Raw genomic sequence first — 18,680 nt, forward strand, 5'->3', positions numbered from 1 at the left:
GCATTTTCTGAATCCTTGATTTGATTTGGAGAAAAAGAAAAAGAAAAAGAAAGGAATAACGCGTACATAGTTTTTGCAAGAACTGGAACTCGAGTCTCTAAAACTCGAGTTCCACATGGATTTTAATCCAAACTCGAGTATTAGAGACTGAAGTTGCTATAGTAAACTCGAGATGCTAGTTTCTTAAATAATTTAGAAACATTGCTAACTAACGAAATTGTTTAAAAATAGGTGTTATTTTGAAGGAAAAAAAAATCCATAAGTTAACACTATCCATTTTTAAAATAAATAAATACAGTACTTGTCTATTTGGCGAGGGATGGGCTTAAAAAGGGGTTTGTGGGCAAAGATATGACACTTGGAATAATCACTCACACTCAATCACCGCTCCGCTCCGCACCACACCACACCCAATCCAAATGGCTTCTCTAATATTTGAATGACTCTCTTTCTCTCTCTCGTTTCCATTTTCTTTCTTCCGAAACAACAACAAAAAATGCCAATAATCAGTAGTACCACAACACTTGGATCAGTCTCTGGCCTGAATTCCTTTCTCTTCACCAGCGATGCCTCCTCCTACCACACTCCTTCTTCATTCCCTTCTCTCCTAAACTATTCCAATTTCTCAAGACATTCCTACAAATGCAAGAAAAAGTTTTACTCACCTTTTCAGACTCCCAAAGTCTCTCTCTCTGGCAATCCCAAAACCGAGCAACCCGCCTCTGCCTCTGCCAACGCTAACGCCGACGCTACCCAACTTCTTGACGACTCACCAGAATCTGTTCTTAGACAAACTCGGGTGTGTGCGTGTGTGTATGTTTTGTTTTTGTTTCTTTATATATATATTCTCAATTGGTATTTCTAATTTTAATGATGATACATTATGGAATTATTCTTTATGGTTTTTTTTTTAAATTTTTTTAAATTTTTAATTTTGGCTTATGAATGAGAAAAACTAGTTGATAGGATTGGTAGGTACATCACCATGTATTAAGACACTGATATAGAGAAAGCTAAATTATGATACACAAGCTAATTTGACTAGTAAATTCATGTAAGTATCATTTGAATGTACCAAGGGATTTGAAGAACAATTGCAAGTAGAAATTGCTTGATACAAGTTTAAAAACACATGATCATTTGGGTTATCAAGATTTTGCTAAAAATAGAAAGAATTACGGAAATCAACCTCTCCCAAAAAAAAAAAAAAAAAAGTCTCAAGGCTACCTACTAATCAACTCTTCCAGACCTTTAAAAACTGGGAGTGTTGTGCACTGGGTATGAGCTTTTAGAAACAATAGTGATATGATGGATTTGAAATGACATCTTATTCCTAGTCATTTCAAATCTATCCATAAATTTCATCAATAAATATTATAAAAAAAAAAAAAAAATTGTCATTTCATACTCTGTTCAAGTAATTTAAATTAAAACTTGAAATCTAAATTCTTCTCTGCAAATATCTCAACCCAAATGAACCAGTTTTAAATTTCCGTATGTAAGATGCCAATAGCCTTGTCCCATATGGCACTTCCTCCTCTCATAACTGTAGTTGGAGGGCGACTTTGTTGATTTAAAACCCATTAAGTGCGTGTATAACTTATCAATCACAAAAAAATAAAAATAAATACTGGTATGCTAGATAGTTTCAAGAAAATGTATATACCATTTATCATAGACCAACTTGAAGCCGTAGTTATGAACTAATCAATTAAGGTGGCAAGAAACTCCATTTGGCTATACATACCTGAAAACTTAGGTGTGACATAGATCTATATTGCATTAGTGCAAAAAGCTTCATTGTTTATTTATTGCATAAGTTTTGTGTCCTGATAGAGTTCACTTTACTTTGTAGTAATTAATCCCATATTTATTTTCTGCAAAGAACTAGAGATCTGCTGATTGGAAGACAGCGACGGCTTATATTGATAGTGGATTCATCTACAAAGGAAGGATTGAAGGTTCTAATGGTGGAGGTTTGCTGGTCCGGTTTTATTCTCTTGTAGGTTTTCTTCCATTCTCACAGTTGAGTCCATCACATTCTTGTAAAGGTACTATTTTTCTTGGTTTCTGGTGGTACTTTGCTCTTGAAAGTTCTTTTCATTTTCCCCTTCGTTCTCTCTCTCTCTCTCTCTCTCTCTCTCTCTCTCACACACACACACACACGCACACACACATTTCATTTAAGATGTGAATGGTTCAAGTATGTTTCTGTTTTCCTTTAGGTAAGAGAAACCTTTTTAATGCATATACTTTGACATGACTTGTACCATAAATGGGTGAACTTTCCTCCATTTTTTCTTCCAAGCTTCCACCTGTTTAATTATTGCTACTTGGACCAGATGGAAAGGAACATATGTTACTTATGGCATTGATAAATTTTTCCATTAGATTGCCTTTGCTTAGAGTAACACTAGATCAACATGTGTTAGTAAGGTGAATGATGCTTGCTGAAGAGATAGAATTCAATGTGAAATTTTATTAGTATTATTTCTTTCCCTTAGGTTATTTTTATTTGTATTATTATAACTGATGCAATTTTATAAATCAAAGCAAAAAGAATCTTTGAGTTCACAATGATGAACGCAAAGGTACAAAGAATACAAAAAATAATCATATGGAAGATCTAAGAGAAGCTAGGATTTTGAAAGTGGAAGAACAATTAGTGAAGTTAGGAAGCACAGACACTTTATTTGGAGCGTCATACCCATGTTAGACATGCATCAAACACTTGGTATTCCTCAGACTTTTCTGCATGCATGTCCCAACCATGTCTCTTTTTTTTAATAAAAAAAAAAAAATGCAAGACACAGCCGGGACAAGACAACATGAAAATTCTAATACCCTTTCACAAAACAAAGAGAACATTCATGCTTTGAATAGTAATAGTGCATTTGAAAATTTAATAAATATCTTTATTCTTGAATTTTATTCTAATTTCCAAACATCCTCTAATAGTAAAGGATTTGCTTTATCATCCATTATTACTCTTAGTTTGATATATAGATATAAATAAATAAATAAATATATAACATTATATGAAAATAAAAGATTAATAATGTATAGAAATATAAATAAAAATAAATTTAATAATTATTTAATAAACGTATCCTGCTGTACTCATGTCCTATTTTTTCAAAAATTGTTGTGTTGCCGTTTCGTACCTGTATTCATACCCGTATCTGTGTCCGTGCTTATTAGGTGAAACCCCAACACCTTGACCAATCGAAAAGAGTACGTTGAAACACAGATTTTTATTGATCTAAGGAGCTCTCAGTGTTTTCAAAAGAACGACAATGCCATTCCTTCTAAACAACTCACATTATGCACCACAAAATTAAGTTCCAAAATTTCAAACCATGCTTCCCAAGCCAATTCCTCCACATCATTTATTTCCCTTAGTTATGGAAGACATTGAACAAGTTACTGTAATCATTCATCTCGCTTTAATAATTTTCTTTTGATTTCTTGTTCTGTCATTCTTTTTGCTTTCTCAGTTACTGTAAATGGTCTATGAGCATTTAATACCTATATTTTATGCTTCTTATTGCTGCCAAACTTGAGAAAGGGGAAATTTTGCTTTGAATCTTCTTTCAGAAGTTTCAACATCTATCAGCTCAAAGTCTCATTTATGGAGATAAAATAAAACTATTATCTGTGCCTCCAAATAATGAAAATGTACCAAAATTGTGTTATGTAAACATTTGTAGAAACCCAAAAAACCGTTTATGCAAACTCAATTGCTTGCCAGTGTAACAGTATCACTCTACTTGTTAACAGGTAATGCCATTTCATTGTTGTAAAATTTTTACAAATAATCAAATGTTTAATATTGGTTTTGTCTAGACATGACACATTGTCGTTGAGGACTTTGTTACTTAAAACATCTAAGGCTTAGAGCAAGGTGATGCCATGATATTAGTTTTGATTAAAATATCAAAAAGATTTGTGTTGTATGGGTTAAAATACCGTATATAATGAATTAAATATATCAGGAAACGTTCTCTCGATGGACAGAATATAATTGAACTAAAAAAAAAAAAAATAATAATAATAAATTGGCTATCAAGATGGTAATAATAACTGAAATTACATTTGAACAATTGACAAATAAAAATGATAATGCCTTGAATTTTTATGTCTGAAATACAGATTTGCAGCAGTATAACAGCTAACAGCTTCTCTCATTTTCTTATTCCCTCCCACTCCCCCCCCCCCCCTTCTCTCTCTCTCTCTCTCGGGAGTAATCTACTCCAAGATCTTTGCATGCTCTGTCTGTCATTAATTAAATCTGAACAATTGTTTGGAAAATATTTTGTAATTTCAAGAAGAGAAAGAAACTTGAAAAATTAAACTCTGAACATCTTTTATTTTTTTGTATGAATGAAAGAATATTTAACCAAGAGGTAACTGATTATGAATCTGACAAAAAGGCAATACTAGCTGTTAAAGATGACTCTAACTCAAACTGAGACCTAGACTATGGGTTAAGCACGTCAAAAATGATAGTCTACTATGACATAATTTTCTATCCAAAGCAGACTTTCTGATTTTCTTGCAACCAGTAAGCTTCAACCCGAAACCTCTATTATGTTATGGAAAATGGAGTCCTCTGTTCTATAACAACCTGAGTGAATTATCCCATTCCTTTCGCCTCTGTACCTGGTTATGTTATGGAAAATGGAGTCCTCTGTTCTACAACGACCTGAGTGAATTCTCCCAGTCCTTTCGCCACTGTACCTGGTACCAACATGTCTCATTCAATAGCCCCTCTCAAATTATTTTTTGGAAAACCATATTCCTAATACAAGCAATCTAAGCTTTCCTTGCTATACCATAGCACTTCCATAGAAAATACAAGTATCACGTTACCTGGTCCCTATTAGCCAATCTGTTCTGCATGATAAGCCAAGCGAAGAAGCTTTGTCTTGGAATTTTCTTAATACAATTTCATCATCTCCTTCATGCATCTGCCTTGTTTCTAGTTTTTAGTAGTAAAGTCTCCTTTAAAAGAAAAACAGATCCCTGAGACCAAATCTATTTTATTTCAAACTTTTTCAAGTTATCTCTCCCCATCCCCCAAGTGGATATATGTTTACTGTTCATTTCAATGGATTTTATGCTTCTAACTTCCTATACAGTGGCAAGTGAACTTTAAATTGCTAACATACGGTAAAATTTCTTGATGACATTTAATGTAGATCCAAGCAAAACTATACATGAGATTGCTAAGGGTTTAACTGGTTCAGATATTTCCATGAAGGTAATTAACTCATTTACCCATATTACTTGTAATTTTCTAAAATTTTAATGTTTGCCTCCTATATCAATTGTCTCTAAGTATGCCTCATATATAACGAGTGATATATAATGTTTAGATTCTTATTGTCTCTTTGTGAATATTTCTATGTTCTTCAAGATGAGTGTTCATTAAGTTTTAAACCATAAAGAGGGGTAAAATCTTTGCTTGCTTGTTAATTCAAAGGAGGTGGGTAGTCTTCAAAGCCATATGATCAGTCCTCTGACCATAAAAAACAACAGGCTAAACTGTGAGGTTCTATGATGGCAATAAAAGGGCAATTAATTTGTTGTCAAAATTTAAGGGGTTCCCTTTGGAATGGTAACAATATAGAATAGGTTGTGGTTTAAACAATCTATACCATCTATGGACTTACGAGGTGAAATAGTTTACTTGTCTGCAGATGATGTGTATATTAGGCATGTAGCAAACTCATTCTTTGTGCAGATGACTTTTATTAATATTAATATCTTACGTTGATTTTAATGCTTGCAATATTCCAAAGGTTCTCACAGAAAAATTAGGTGTCTGTTGATCAAGATGCTCAGCTTCCAGGTTGAGTTTAGAAGTGTGCTGTTTTTACTTTTAGTGGTTGAAATCAAGGGAGGAGAGTAAAAGAGAGTACAGAATGGATAGATTGTGTTCCATTTTCAAGTGTTAATCTTTTTGGTTGACTGATAGATGCAGCATTACAGTAGCAACAAAATTTTCCAGAGTGCATCTCAACCTTATACTCTCATTATTTGGGACATTTTGTTGAAATGTCAGATTGCTTTTGGCACCTTAACAAAATGTGCTCTTGAGCTATGTACTTGTAAAGGTGCAACCATATACTCTCATTATTTTCCCTCTCTCTAAGGTAACTGGCAGTTGGTTGAGTCTTCATCTTATGTCTGCCAATCATATTTGCTGCTTTTGAATGCTCTTAATTCAATTATTTCTATTCTATTTGACCTTGCTCTCAAACATAGAAAAACGAATAAAAGAATAGGATTTTCCTTAGAAAATGTCTCTTAAGGTTGGTTATTCTCTGAAAATGTGCGATCCTTATGATATGTTTTTACCCCTTGAAAACTCTTACAGTGATCAAAGATTTTTATCTTTCTACCTTCTTCCAGTATAGTAATTAAAGAATTGTTCTTAATATAGATACTACCTTAGTTTCTTGTTATATTAGGTAATCCAAGCGGATGAGGAGAACAAGAAACTGATATTCTCTGAAAAGGAAGCTGTCTGGTCTCAGTTTTCTGAACAAGTTAATGTAGGGGATATTTTTGAAGCAAGAGTGGGCTCTGTTGAAGATTATGGAGCCTTTATCCATTTACAATTTCCTGATGGTATATGCTATTTTGATACTTGTGTTTCTTGTTTTCCATTGTATTTCTATTGGCAAAAAAGTTGTAAGTGGCAATGTGGCATCTTAAAACTATGATGCAGGTTTGTATCATCTCACTGGCCTAGTGCATGTCTCAGAGGTTTCTTGGGATTTAGTTCAGGATGTAAGAGACATCCTAAGTGAAGGTGATGAAGTAAGGGTGAAAGTTATAAGTGTTGATAGGTTAGTTTGCAGCACTTCTTTCCTGATTTTCACTATTTTTCTCGTTTAATTAATGGATATATCTATGACCAAGTCTCAAGTAATAATGCCAAATCCTAATGTACCAATGCAGATTATTAACTTAGTTGTATTTTCTTTTATACCTAATACTTACATGCGCATTTTCACCTCCAAGTTAGGCCACGTCATAAAAGCACACATGTAGCTTTTTTCAATTGTGAATTTGAACTAATTAATTGAGCAAGCACTTCATATGTAAATGCAAAACATGCACTTTTTTATCCAAATGCGGTTATATTTTTTTTTAATCTTTATTTAATTTTTTTTTTCTTTTTTTTGTATTTATATATTTTCTTTGGGAGTGTTTGTTGGAGGTTGAAGTAATGTCAGTAGAACTCCACAGAAATGCCATTTTTATTTTCATGCACTAGGTTTTGATAATTTGATTGAAAAAGAAATTATTGCCAATGAGGTTTCCTTTTTTTTCTTGCCTGAACAATGGAAAATGTCTTGAGGCTGGGTAGTTGCTAACTATCCTGTGGTGTGTTCTGGATATATCCACAGCAGATCTGTTTGACTCAATGAATATGGTATTCTGGTTTTGGGATGTGTATGGTGATCGTAGTCCTCAAGGAAAGATATATTCCCACTTGGGTCTTATTCCCTTAATATCTAAGATCCCAAATATCAATGCTATCCAACTATACCCTGGGAAGATTTCTCAAACACAAAATGGGAAGGTATTTCGGATAAGAGGCAAACATTTGTACAATCATCAAACATATTGTCTGTTTCTGAATATTGTGAGAAATAGTGAAAAAAGAAAAAAAGAAAAAAAAAAGATTTTTCTGTCTTCCTCTAAAAGAGCTTCCACTGTACATGTGAAATTTGCATGTCTCCATAAGTGCCTTCTTGACAAACATGTTCTTCAGCTATTTTCTGACTTTTGTCTTGAGTGGTCACATTTAGGAGGCTATATTGCTGGGTCATCTTTCTTGAACTTCCTGTGCTCTGATTCTTTATGCAGCTAAATTGATAAATCAATAGATGGCGCAATACAGTAAGAGTGCATGATAATATAGAAGGTTTCTGAAGGTAATTTGAAATGCACTGGGTAATGGAAGAATTTAGGTTGCTTTATTAATTATTGATGTAGGAAAATTGGGGAAATTAGTCTACGTATATGATGCAGGGCAATTTCAAGTAGCTATATCCTAATCCTCTTGTAAATAGTCAGTTAGTTAGTTAGATGATTTCTTAAGCATTAGCCAATAGGATTTAGACACTTGTCAACCATCTAGAGGTTGCCAATGCCAAAAACCTAGTATAAGCAGTGGAATGTATGCTCTTTGTAAATCAGTTTTGGTAATTGAATAAATTGTTAGACTTTGTGTGCTATTTGGAACTGTGTGTTCTTGCAGAGGTACTTATCCACCTATCATTGTGTTCTAAGCAACTCAGCCCTTTCATTATTTCTAAACCATACACAATCGGCCCATCATATTCCCTGCTTCAGTTTGGTATGGTTAGGCTTTGGCCAATCACATGGCAGCCACATGGTTAAGGGTGTCCACGGGTCGGGTTTGTGCTCAACCCGTGACCAACCCAATGACATTGAGTTTCCAGTGAGAAGACCTGCTGCCGACTGCAGAAACCCACGGGTCAAGTCGGATTGGACTCGGTTGGTTGGCGGTCGGGTTGGTCGAAGCTGAGAAGATGCTGCTGGAGGTTCAAATCGGTGGCAATCTGCATTTTTTAGCCGATCTTCATCGGATTTGAGCAAATCCCACTAGATTTGAGCAAAATAACACCAGATCTTTACCGGATTTGAGCAAAACCCACCGGATTTTAGCAAAAAACTATCAGATTTTTTTCGGATTTGAGAAAAACTCACTAGATTTGTGCCGTATTTGAGCAAAACCCACTAGATTGTGGCCGGATATGAGTGAAAACGATGAGATCTGACCAAAAACCACAAGATCTTCATTGGATTTGAGTGAAAATCAGTATGTTTTCGCCGGATCGGGGGTAGATCTAGCCTTTTAGCCGGTCAGATTGGGTGGCTCGGGTTTTGGAGAAGGAGATCCGCCACCCGATCCGTTGATGTCGGTTTTGGACCTTTGAGACCTGCCGCCCACTGCCTTTATCCTCAAGTTGGACGGTTTTGGTTCGGGTGGCTCTAGGTCAGACGGGTTTTGCGGGTCATAGGTAGGTGTGGACAGCCCTACACATGGTGGGTTCTTGTAACTAACTCAGCAGCTTGTTATGTAACTATAAATAAGCAAGGCTGCCCTCATTGTAACTAGTCGAATTTGAATCCAAGAAATCTGCCTATGAGGTATTATTCCAAGAGTGTTTCTCTTGAAGAGCTAGTTCATTCATTCTTTTCTCTAAGCAACTTAGCTTTCTAAATCATCTTTCCTTGTCACCATTTTTTCCTCCATCAATATGCTTGTGGTGGGATTATAATTACAATAATTTGTGGGTCTAGGGTTTATAGTTTAAAATGGTTATGGCTCAAATTGACTATACTTGGATAACATGGGAAATCCTGAAGCAAACAAGCTGAAATATAATTATAGACAGGAGTTGTGTTTAGGAATTAAATAGTATTTTGATGAGTTATTTGATGGCTATTTGGTAGACAAAGTATTCGGGGTTTTAAGGTTTTGATAAGTGAGAGAAAGGGCGTGATTTGGGGTGGTTAGGAATAAGGAAATGAGGGAAATTTACAGTGTAAGGGCTGTGTCAACATACCCGTGAATCTAAGAAGTGTGGAGACACGTCATGACTTTTCTTGAAAAACTAGGACCCAAAAATTAGTCAGGATTCACAATGGGTGGGGAGCCCATGGTGTATAGGAGGTGACTTAACTGTCACTAGATTTCAAAGTGAGAAAGTGGGAGCTATAAGCAGAACCTAAGCAATGTGGGACTTTCCATATTTTATTTCCGAACATTGTTAGGTGAATCTTTCTCTAGAAATGGGATTTTTCACTTGGTGAAACACTCAAGAATCTCCGTCTCTATCTACAGGCAAGTATTCTAGTTTTGCTTCCATTGAATTCACCTATTAAATATTAATTTAACTGTTTCATGGTCTTATCTGTTCCTCTATGGTTTGGGAAAAAAGCCTTTGCTTGGAATCTATATTTTAGTCAACATGATCTTGGAAGAGAAATTTTGTAGAGATGTAGTAGGATTTTGACTTTGCTACCAAATTGGAGAAATATGTCTACACGTGCTAATGGTGGGTATTGGGTTACAACAATTTGTGCCCGGTTCAAAATGGGGGTTTTGGTATCATGATTTAGCTCTTGGGGGGTGTTGGTGTTCAAATAGAGTGCAGGGGCCTTAATGGGGTAGGTATGTGGAAATATATCAGGAAAGAGTGGGACACTTTTCATTGTTTTGTTAACTCTAAGGTGGGGGGCCCAGAATTGTATGGTATAGCTCATAATAAGGATATTCTTAAGTGGCTGAACTGGCATCTTTTTCATAGAATAGTTTCAGCTAGAATATTAGATTTATTCAACCAGTTCAAGCCTAGGAGTTAGAATCGGTTACCTCTTTTATGGACCTCATATATTCTGGGTCATTGAGATGAAATGGGGAGGATAAATTATGTTGGCAACTCTCTCCTTGGGGGTGTTCGAAGTCAGATTTTATTATAGAGCTCTACAACCCTCTAATTCTCGATCCTTTCCATGGAAGCCATTGTGGAAATCAAAAGTACCTACAAAAATTAGTTTCTTCCTTTGGACTAAAGCGTTGGATAAAATTTTGACTGTTGATATTTTGCAGAGGCGGCAAGTGGTGGTGGTGGTGGTGGATTGGTGTTGTATGTGTAAAAGGAATGGGGAGAATATTAATCACTTACTCCTACATTGCCCTTTAGCTTGTGAGTTATGAAATATAGTGTGTTCACTCTTTGGGGTGCATTGGGCCATGTTGTATGGTGTTGTGGAGCTTCTTACTAGTTGGTCAGGCAAGTTTAAAAGACACAAAGCTATGGTGATTTGGAGTATGCCTCATTGCCTCTTGGGGTATTTGGATTGAAAGGCACGTACTTTTGAAAGGAATGAAAGATCGATTCACAATTTGAAGCTTAAATTCTTTCACTCTATTCAAGTGGCCAAATGCTTCGGGTGTTTCTACTTTCTATTCTTTGCAAGATTTACTTGATTTTTGTACTTTCCTTTCTAGTTTTTTTTTTTTTTTTTTTTCCCTTCCTGTGTGCTTTAATTTCATTGTATTGTTCTCTTTTCTTTATCAATGAAGTTAATTACTTATCAAAAATAAAATAAAATTGTGGGACTAGGGTTTAGAGTTTTAGAATTAAGGGGTATGGTTCAAAATTGATTTAACTTTGATAAGATGAGGAAAAGGATCAAGAATACTTTTCCATAAGCAAAAATGTTGTTAGGAAATTATGGACAACAATTATGTTTAGGAATTAAATGGCTTATGAGTTATTTGATGGCTACTATGGAAGGGAAATTAAAGGCCAGGGCCTTGAATACTGAATGTTCCTTATCAATCAACTCTATCTTATTTAGGGGTCAAGCCTTGGTGCGATGGCAAGTGCCTTCCACCAAAAGCGTTAGGTCACGGGTTTGATTCCAAGAATCAGCTTCCAAAAAATTTTGGGGGTAAGGCTACCTACCAATCACCTCTCTTAGAGCTTGCGAAAGTGGGAGTTTTGTGTACTAGGTACGACATTTTAGCTCTATATTATTTGAGTATGATAACAAACTTATATAGACTCAAAATATAGACTTTTACTATAGAACTAAACTTCCTACATTGTTTTGTAAACTAAATCGTAATTGAATTGAACCACAATCCACACATAAAGACCCATAAGCTAGATATGACTCGCCTATATATAAAATAAATCCCAAGGCCCATAACTATGACTCACAACTTACAATGACAATTAAACACAAAAAAAAAAAAAAAAAAAAACCTAGACAATTGACTAGAAAAATCAAATAAAATGTGAAATAAAATGCTAAGAACCAAATTCATTACCATAAGCACTATTCTTGAGGCTCCCAAGGAGGATATTTTTTCTCGGGGAAATAACACTTTACCACTCTAAATATACCTCTAATTACACTTTGCACCATAAATTTTCAAAATGCACGGTTACCACCCTAAACTGTAACTCATGTCTCACTTTGCACACCACTGTTAATTGGGCTGTTAACTTGGACAGAAAAGCATGGCACCACGTGAAAAGATTTGATTACCTCTCTTCTCAAGTCCTTAAAAACAAAAGAAAAATTACATTTTACCACCCTAAACTATACTCCTGATTATATTTTGCACTCTTAACTTTGGTATTTCGTCCTAAATAATAGCAAAATTGACGGCATGGTGCAAGGTGTAACACAGGTTATAATTTAGAGTGTTAACTGTGCATTTTGAAAGTTTATGGTGCAAAATGTAATTTGAGTTATAATTTAGGATGGTAAAGTATAATTACCCATTTTTTCTCTAATCACACTTTGATTATGCCATCAATTGTGATACTAGGTGTTTGGTCTATATCTTGCTATTAGGATCATGTTAGGAACTCAAAATAGTTCAAAAGAAAGCAGAATTAGGGCAAACATAGGAAGTGTCAATCAGCACTCAAAGTGTCCCAATTGGCATTTCAAGGCCTCCGATTGTTACTATGTGCCTTTATTGCCCAAAATGCATTCCAACTCAGCCCAAGCCAAGTCCAAGAGACTCTTGCATGTTGGAGACATCTAGCAATCAGTTTAAGGCTGGAATTAGAATTTTAATCCGTGTGGAAATATGATTGGGCATATTTCCAAGAGTTGGTTATGGTTTGAGTTAGTTAGAAGTTAGTTCGAGTTTGTTTTGCAAGTGCACATGTAACACATTAAATGCATTTTGAGGTTCTATATAGCATGTCTAAAGAGTGATCCAGTAGTAATGAGCCATGTGTGGTCAATGAGAACGAGGCAAGGAGTGTATAAAAGTAGTTATGTAACCCTCATAAACAATGAAGTCTAATCAATTTGTTGCTGATGCAGGACAAAAATAAAAGAACAAGAAAATTAAATGCTAAACCTAAGAATCAGCACTTAGGTCGCTTGGAATCAGCATCAAGCTAAACCCTTAGGAATCAGCACCTAAGGCGTTAAGAGTCAACACCTAACAATTGGAAAAAGTATCCAATCTGAATTTCATTAATCACATCTATTCTCAAATACAAATAAACTAGACTCTTATATAAAGCTAGAACTGGGAAAATAAAGAGATAAAGATAACAACATACCAAAACTAATCCTAAGTGAACTCAAATACTAATCCCTATCTAATCTCAAATCTAATCCTTATCCAAAGATAAATACAAAAATCTGAAAATATAAATTCTAAAATAATTTTGGTTTTGCTCCTGCATTAGTTGCCTTTGTGCATGTTTCTCTCTAGTCTTTTCTTTTTCTTGGTGGTAGAGATACCCTTAAAGTAGTCTCATCAAGTTTTATAATTTGAGAAGGTCGCTCTCTCAAAGAAGTCACAAGTTCAATTGATCTTCAATTCCATGCAATCCATCATCCAACCCAGAACAAATTGGGAGTAAGGCTGCCTACCATGATCTCGCCTAGATCCTACAAAAGTGGGATATTTGTGCATTGGGTACAATCATCATCCAACCCAAAACCCTAATCAAGCACTCATGCAAAGTCATTACCAACAGAAACCCTAGAACTCTCTAAACACCGACCCTCATATTTCCATCATCAAGAACAATTAGAAATCCCTCATACCCAAAACCCTAAGCCAATCCAAATCCTAAAATCCTAAAGAAGCCTACCTATCAAAAATCCGAAAGAGACCATTTGAATCATCAAGGAACCCTAATCCTTAATTGTGCTCCTTATAATAGCTCCACTTGAACCTCAACCTTCTCATGCCAGCTAATCCAGAATGTTCAAATCATGTCATGATGTACGGATGAACTCTCACCAATCCAAATCTCTATATAATGAAATTGCCCATGGGGTCCACATTTTCAATTCCACTATGAAAATTCCTTACAATTGATCATCTTTTTCCGTAGTTAGAAACCTTGGTAATTTTAATAAATGCCCTGTTGGGGAAATGGTAATGGAGATATGCTACAAAAAGAAATCTGCTTTAGAGAAGAGGAGTACGGCTAATCACAGGAATGGGGTTAGTGATTTTCTGCTACAACGAGGGGACCCAATGTAGTGATCCTGTAGAAGCATATTAGGAGTGATTGGAAAAACAAGCATCCCTGATTTAAATTTGGAGATGGTATTTGGATTCATTTTGGTATGATTTATGGTGTGGGGATTTACCTTTGAAGTCCTTTTTCCATTGTTATTTGCATTGCAATGGATAAGGGTGTAACAGTTGCATATTATTAATGGTGTGTTCATTGGCGTCCGAATTTTCATGAGCATTGCAAGACTACGAAATGCAATCAATAATTTCTTTGATTTATTATATTCCAAGCAGGTTACTATGATAGAGTTAGAGACAAACAGTTTGGAGTTTGTATCTTCATATTATCAGGTTGCAGGTTGAGTGGTCCGCAGCATTCCATTTGGATGGTAAAAGTTCCATCAAAGGGAGATGGTTTTCTCCTTGGTCGGGACTTATTTCAGTTATGCTGGAGTTGGTTGAGGGTTTATAGCGGAGTTGGACAAATTGTTTTGAAAGGCATTGGAATAGTATTATTTGGAATTCCATCCCACTTTGTCTTGTGGTGTATTTGGAGGGAGAGAAATGCTTGTTCTTTTGAAGAAAATGAACTCATGGTGATGGATTTGAAGTCTTAATTTCTCAGTTCACTCTATTAACACAGGCTATAGTGGATTTTGCTTCACTGCCATTTTTAGTGTTGGGATCTTTGTGACTTTAGATCCTAGGAATTTCAACTCTTAGATCCTAGGGATACACCCTTTTTTCTTGAATGAATTTATTACTAAATTGCTAAATCTCATTTCATTTGATAGAGGAATCATAAGGCTACTGTATTTTGAAAGGGAAAAAGTTGTTAATTATCAATAGTTATCAATAGCTCGCTATACTTTTCCTATTGCCTGTCCTGTTATACAATGAATTTAACTTTTTGCTGCAACCTTGTGGGTTTTTGACTAAGAATCTATGCAGAGAAAAGACAAGGATTACCCTGTCAATCAAGCAGTTGGAGGAAGATCCACTTCTAGAAACTTTAGACAAAGTTATACCTCAGGTTTGTAATAGGATATCATCTTATTTTTCCTTGAGCATGCTCTTGATTGCACCCATATTTACTGAAAAATGAACCTTTCCATTGTTAATGAAAATTAAATGTACAGGATATCTCTGCTGTTCCTGATTCTTTGAGCAATAGCAATATCAGTGACATTGAACCTCTTCCAGGCCTTGAAACAATTTTTGAAGAACTACTACGGGAAGATGGGTATGAATTCATGATTGCTTGACTTATGAAGAAATGTTTCTGAAGGTTCAGTGGCTTTAATTGCTGTGTATGTCTAAACTTATTTTTTTTATTCATGTTGAATGAAAATTGATTACATTAACCCTTCCATTGTTGATCTTATCGTTATAGTGGGTGTTCTAAATTTTGGTACATTAAATTTATCCCCTGTATTCCAGCCCATGTTTACCTCAAAATAGATGTCTTAACTCCACATTTCTGAATTGTTTTAAGAATGTTGCTGTTTACAACTAGAATGTGAGCCAATATCAAACTTTAAAGATTTAATTTTGCATTAAATCTCAATTCTTGGTTTTTTTTAAATATTGCTAGATCCATTTTGTCAGTGGGCTAGCAACCTTTGAAGATTTAGTTTTGCTATGCAGAGAAGAGCCACTAGAGAAGGGATATTTATAGTATCAAAAGAGAAGAAGAAGGGATGTTTGTCAATATCAACACACACACACACACACAAAAGGAAGAAGAAGAAGAAGAACCGTATTTGCTTACTGTTACAGTTAGGGAAAATTTTTTTTTAATAAAATAAAACTTTCTCAAAATCAAATTTATGCTATCTTTTATGACATAGTTTGCATACGTATGAGTTTTTGTTAGTATTAAGTCCTGTAAAGTTTGTTCATTTGAAACACAAATCTAAATTTAGTGAAGAAGATAGAGAGATTATGCTATTTTTTTAGAGGAGTTCTATGTATTTAACTAGAATCCATTTTTGAGAACATTTTTGTTTTTTGTTTTTTTTTTTGGTTAGTATCACTCACTAATGGTTTCAAAGTTGGTCAAACTGGTGTATCTTGGATTTTTTACCAAGAATGGTAAGAAGGTTGGGGCTCCTTTAAGACCTTGATTTATTGTGGTTTTAGGTCCCGTATTTCCATATCAAGCTAACTTTCTTTAGATGAGTAGACTCAGAAAACAAGCCTATTTGGGGCTATAACTTTGGAGAAATAAAATTTGGTGGGTACTTATGCCCTTTTTCTCTCTCTCTCACCCACACAAACCCAATCACTGGCTTAGGCAATTACTTGTGCCTTGATGCCTATAAGTCAGAACTTGCTAGCCTGTTTTCTTCTTGAATTTTTGGGTAAAGGAAAGGAATTTTTGGTTTCAGTAACTGAGTAAGATTTTTTTCCTGCATATGGTCCAGAGTAGATGATGTGAGAATCAGTAGACAAGGGTTTGAGAAACGGGTGGTTTCACAAGATCTGCAGCTTTGGCTTTCAAATGTAAGACACTTGTGTACATGAAATAATCTCGTTTGTATACATCTTCATTTTAATGTTTACAACTTTGTCATGTTGCATTATTGTAGGCACCACCCACTAACCAGAAGTTCACTCTCCTTGCTCGTGCTGGAAGGCAGGCAAGTTTCATTGTAGCTTCCTTCCCCCCACCCTCTCTCTCTCTCTCTCTGAGTCCTTTTTTCTTCTGTCTGTTCAGGTTCAGGAAATACATCTAACAACATCACTTGATCAGGAAGGCATCAAAAGGGCATTGCAGCGAGCATTAGAACGTGTGCCTTGATTTTAAATTGTGTTCCATTCTCTGATTTTTTAATCATTGTGGTTTTTCTGTACAGAAGTTATTGTCAATTTATAATTTGGCCATTTTAAATTATAATGTTCTGTTAGTTATATTCCCAAAACACTTTCTGTTTTTCATACCTTTCCTTAGAGCTAGAAACTGACAAAAAATTCTACAAAAATTTCATTAACGTACTTCATAGAATAAAGACTGCATAGCAAATATAACACGGAAGAATTCAACCCATCTTGGTAAATCATATAACAAATTCTATGGTTAATCTCATATATCTGATTTTTATAATGGAGTATATAGGGCATTAGATACTGCGTAGTTCTAATCTAGTTATAAAGGCAAAAAAGCAGATTGGAAAATAAAATTTAGCCCTAGGCCCTTATCATTTTGACTTAGACATTTTCTTGTACACTTTGAAGGTGATCCAAAATTAAGCTAAAATTTAAACCATATAAACTATATCACAAGATCAAAGTGAATCCTAATATCCTCTAGAATGAAGTGCAATTGACACCAATTAGAACATTCTTATATAAATTCAAAAATTCTCTACATTACAATTTCCATCACAATAAATTAATACTTTCACAAAATTTAAAAGTAATTCTTACAAACCCCAAAGTTCATAAACATATTCTAGCATAGAAAGCAAACAAAAAACTACCTTTTAAGCTGCGAAAACTCATTTACTGCAAACCAAAGCAGTATATACTTGTCAAAAAATTGACCTTCTATAAGACTAGATAAAAGAATTTCAAAGCACCGTCTCAAAAAAAGTCAATTTGATGTAAGCCTACCAAATAAAAATTAAAATATTCTACTGCACATCTATCTATAATCCAATTTTTATCTTGTCTTCAAAATTAATCTGTCAACCTTACCTAATTTTGTAACTTCAAACCTCAAATATGCAATTCAATCTGATTTCCAAGTGAAAATCCTTCATGAAAAAAATTTAATTATTCCAAATCAAAACTTAAAATTCTAAAAAGTATAAGGTTGAGCACAAAAAAGCTATAAAAATTTGATTTCTCAAGAATAATGCTATAAAAAAAACTGTAAATGCATCTGTCCACATAGTCTTCATTGATTTGATTTCACTTCTCTAATCCAATGCAGTTAACTTGTAACCACTAAATTCCTTTCACTAACCTTTTATTAGAGTGTGAGCATAAAAAAATAAATAAACTGCAATTCATATGGAAATTAAATATAAAAATTTAAATAGCATCAAAGAATCTTTCAAACTATTCAATAGTCATATAAAAAAAAAGTTAAAGCTCACTAAAACAACACAAGTAACCAACTTGATTTCTTTTTAGTCTTGTGCAGCAAAGGATGTGTGGGGACATAAAAATTGGTCCTCGAGGAGTTTTTTCACGGATTCTCTGTCAAACTATTCAAACAACCTACATATAAGTAAACAATAAGGGAAAAACACTCCACAATGGGAAATTCAAGCAATTGATTTCTCTAAACTCAAATATTATAATTTCACGTTGGAGAATACAATAGATAACTCTCATATTCCCGTCCTGTTATCTTTACTCTCTCTCTCTCTCTCTTATTGATTTTTCTTCTCTATCTTCCTTTTTTCTTCTTTTTTCAGCTCCCTCTTCCTTTTGCCTCTCCTCTCCCTTTTATAGCTTCAATCCTTGCTTTTATCAATACAGCTGTCATGTTGCCTGCTGAGTCTCAGGGATATTTTCTTTAACTTTATAAGTTTCCTCCCCACCTTTATCCTAGAACTCTAACTTTTAAGGGTTGTTTGTATTGTTCAGGCTGTTTTACTTGTAT

The 18,680-nt window shown here is 34.7% G+C and overlaps 1 protein-coding gene across 5 annotated transcripts; it reads left to right on the forward strand.

Moving 5' to 3' along the window:
- The first annotated feature begins 362 nt into the window (after nt 1-362).
- On the forward strand, nt 363-16,980 carry LOC126733373 (uncharacterized). 5 transcript variants are annotated; one of them, XM_050436638.1, is made up of 10 exons: nt 363-799; nt 1,892-2,051; nt 5,202-5,263; nt 6,477-6,636; nt 6,737-6,857; nt 15,017-15,098; nt 15,205-15,308; nt 16,492-16,570; nt 16,657-16,707; nt 16,785-16,980. In XM_050436638.1, exons 1-10 carry the CDS (start codon nt 440-442, stop codon nt 16,866-16,868), a joined length of 1,263 nt encoding a protein of 420 aa, XP_050292595.1. In that variant the 5' UTR covers nt 363-439; the 3' UTR covers nt 16,869-16,980. The 5 variants fall into 5 exon arrangements, 3 of the variants coding, with proteins under 3 accessions (XP_050292595.1, XP_050292596.1, XP_050292597.1); XM_050436640.1 differs by having other exon boundaries at nt 364-799; nt 1,886-2,051; XR_007659680.1 differs by lacking the exon at nt 16,785-16,980 and having other exon boundaries at nt 15,205-15,375; nt 16,657-16,709.
- Nucleotides 16,981-18,680: the final 1,700 nt, after the last annotated feature.

The sequence above is a fragment of the Quercus robur genome, chromosome 6 (genome assembly GCF_932294415.1).
Source record: "Quercus robur chromosome 6, dhQueRobu3.1, whole genome shotgun sequence".
NCBI lineage: Eukaryota > Viridiplantae > Streptophyta > Magnoliopsida > Fagales > Fagaceae > Quercus > Quercus robur.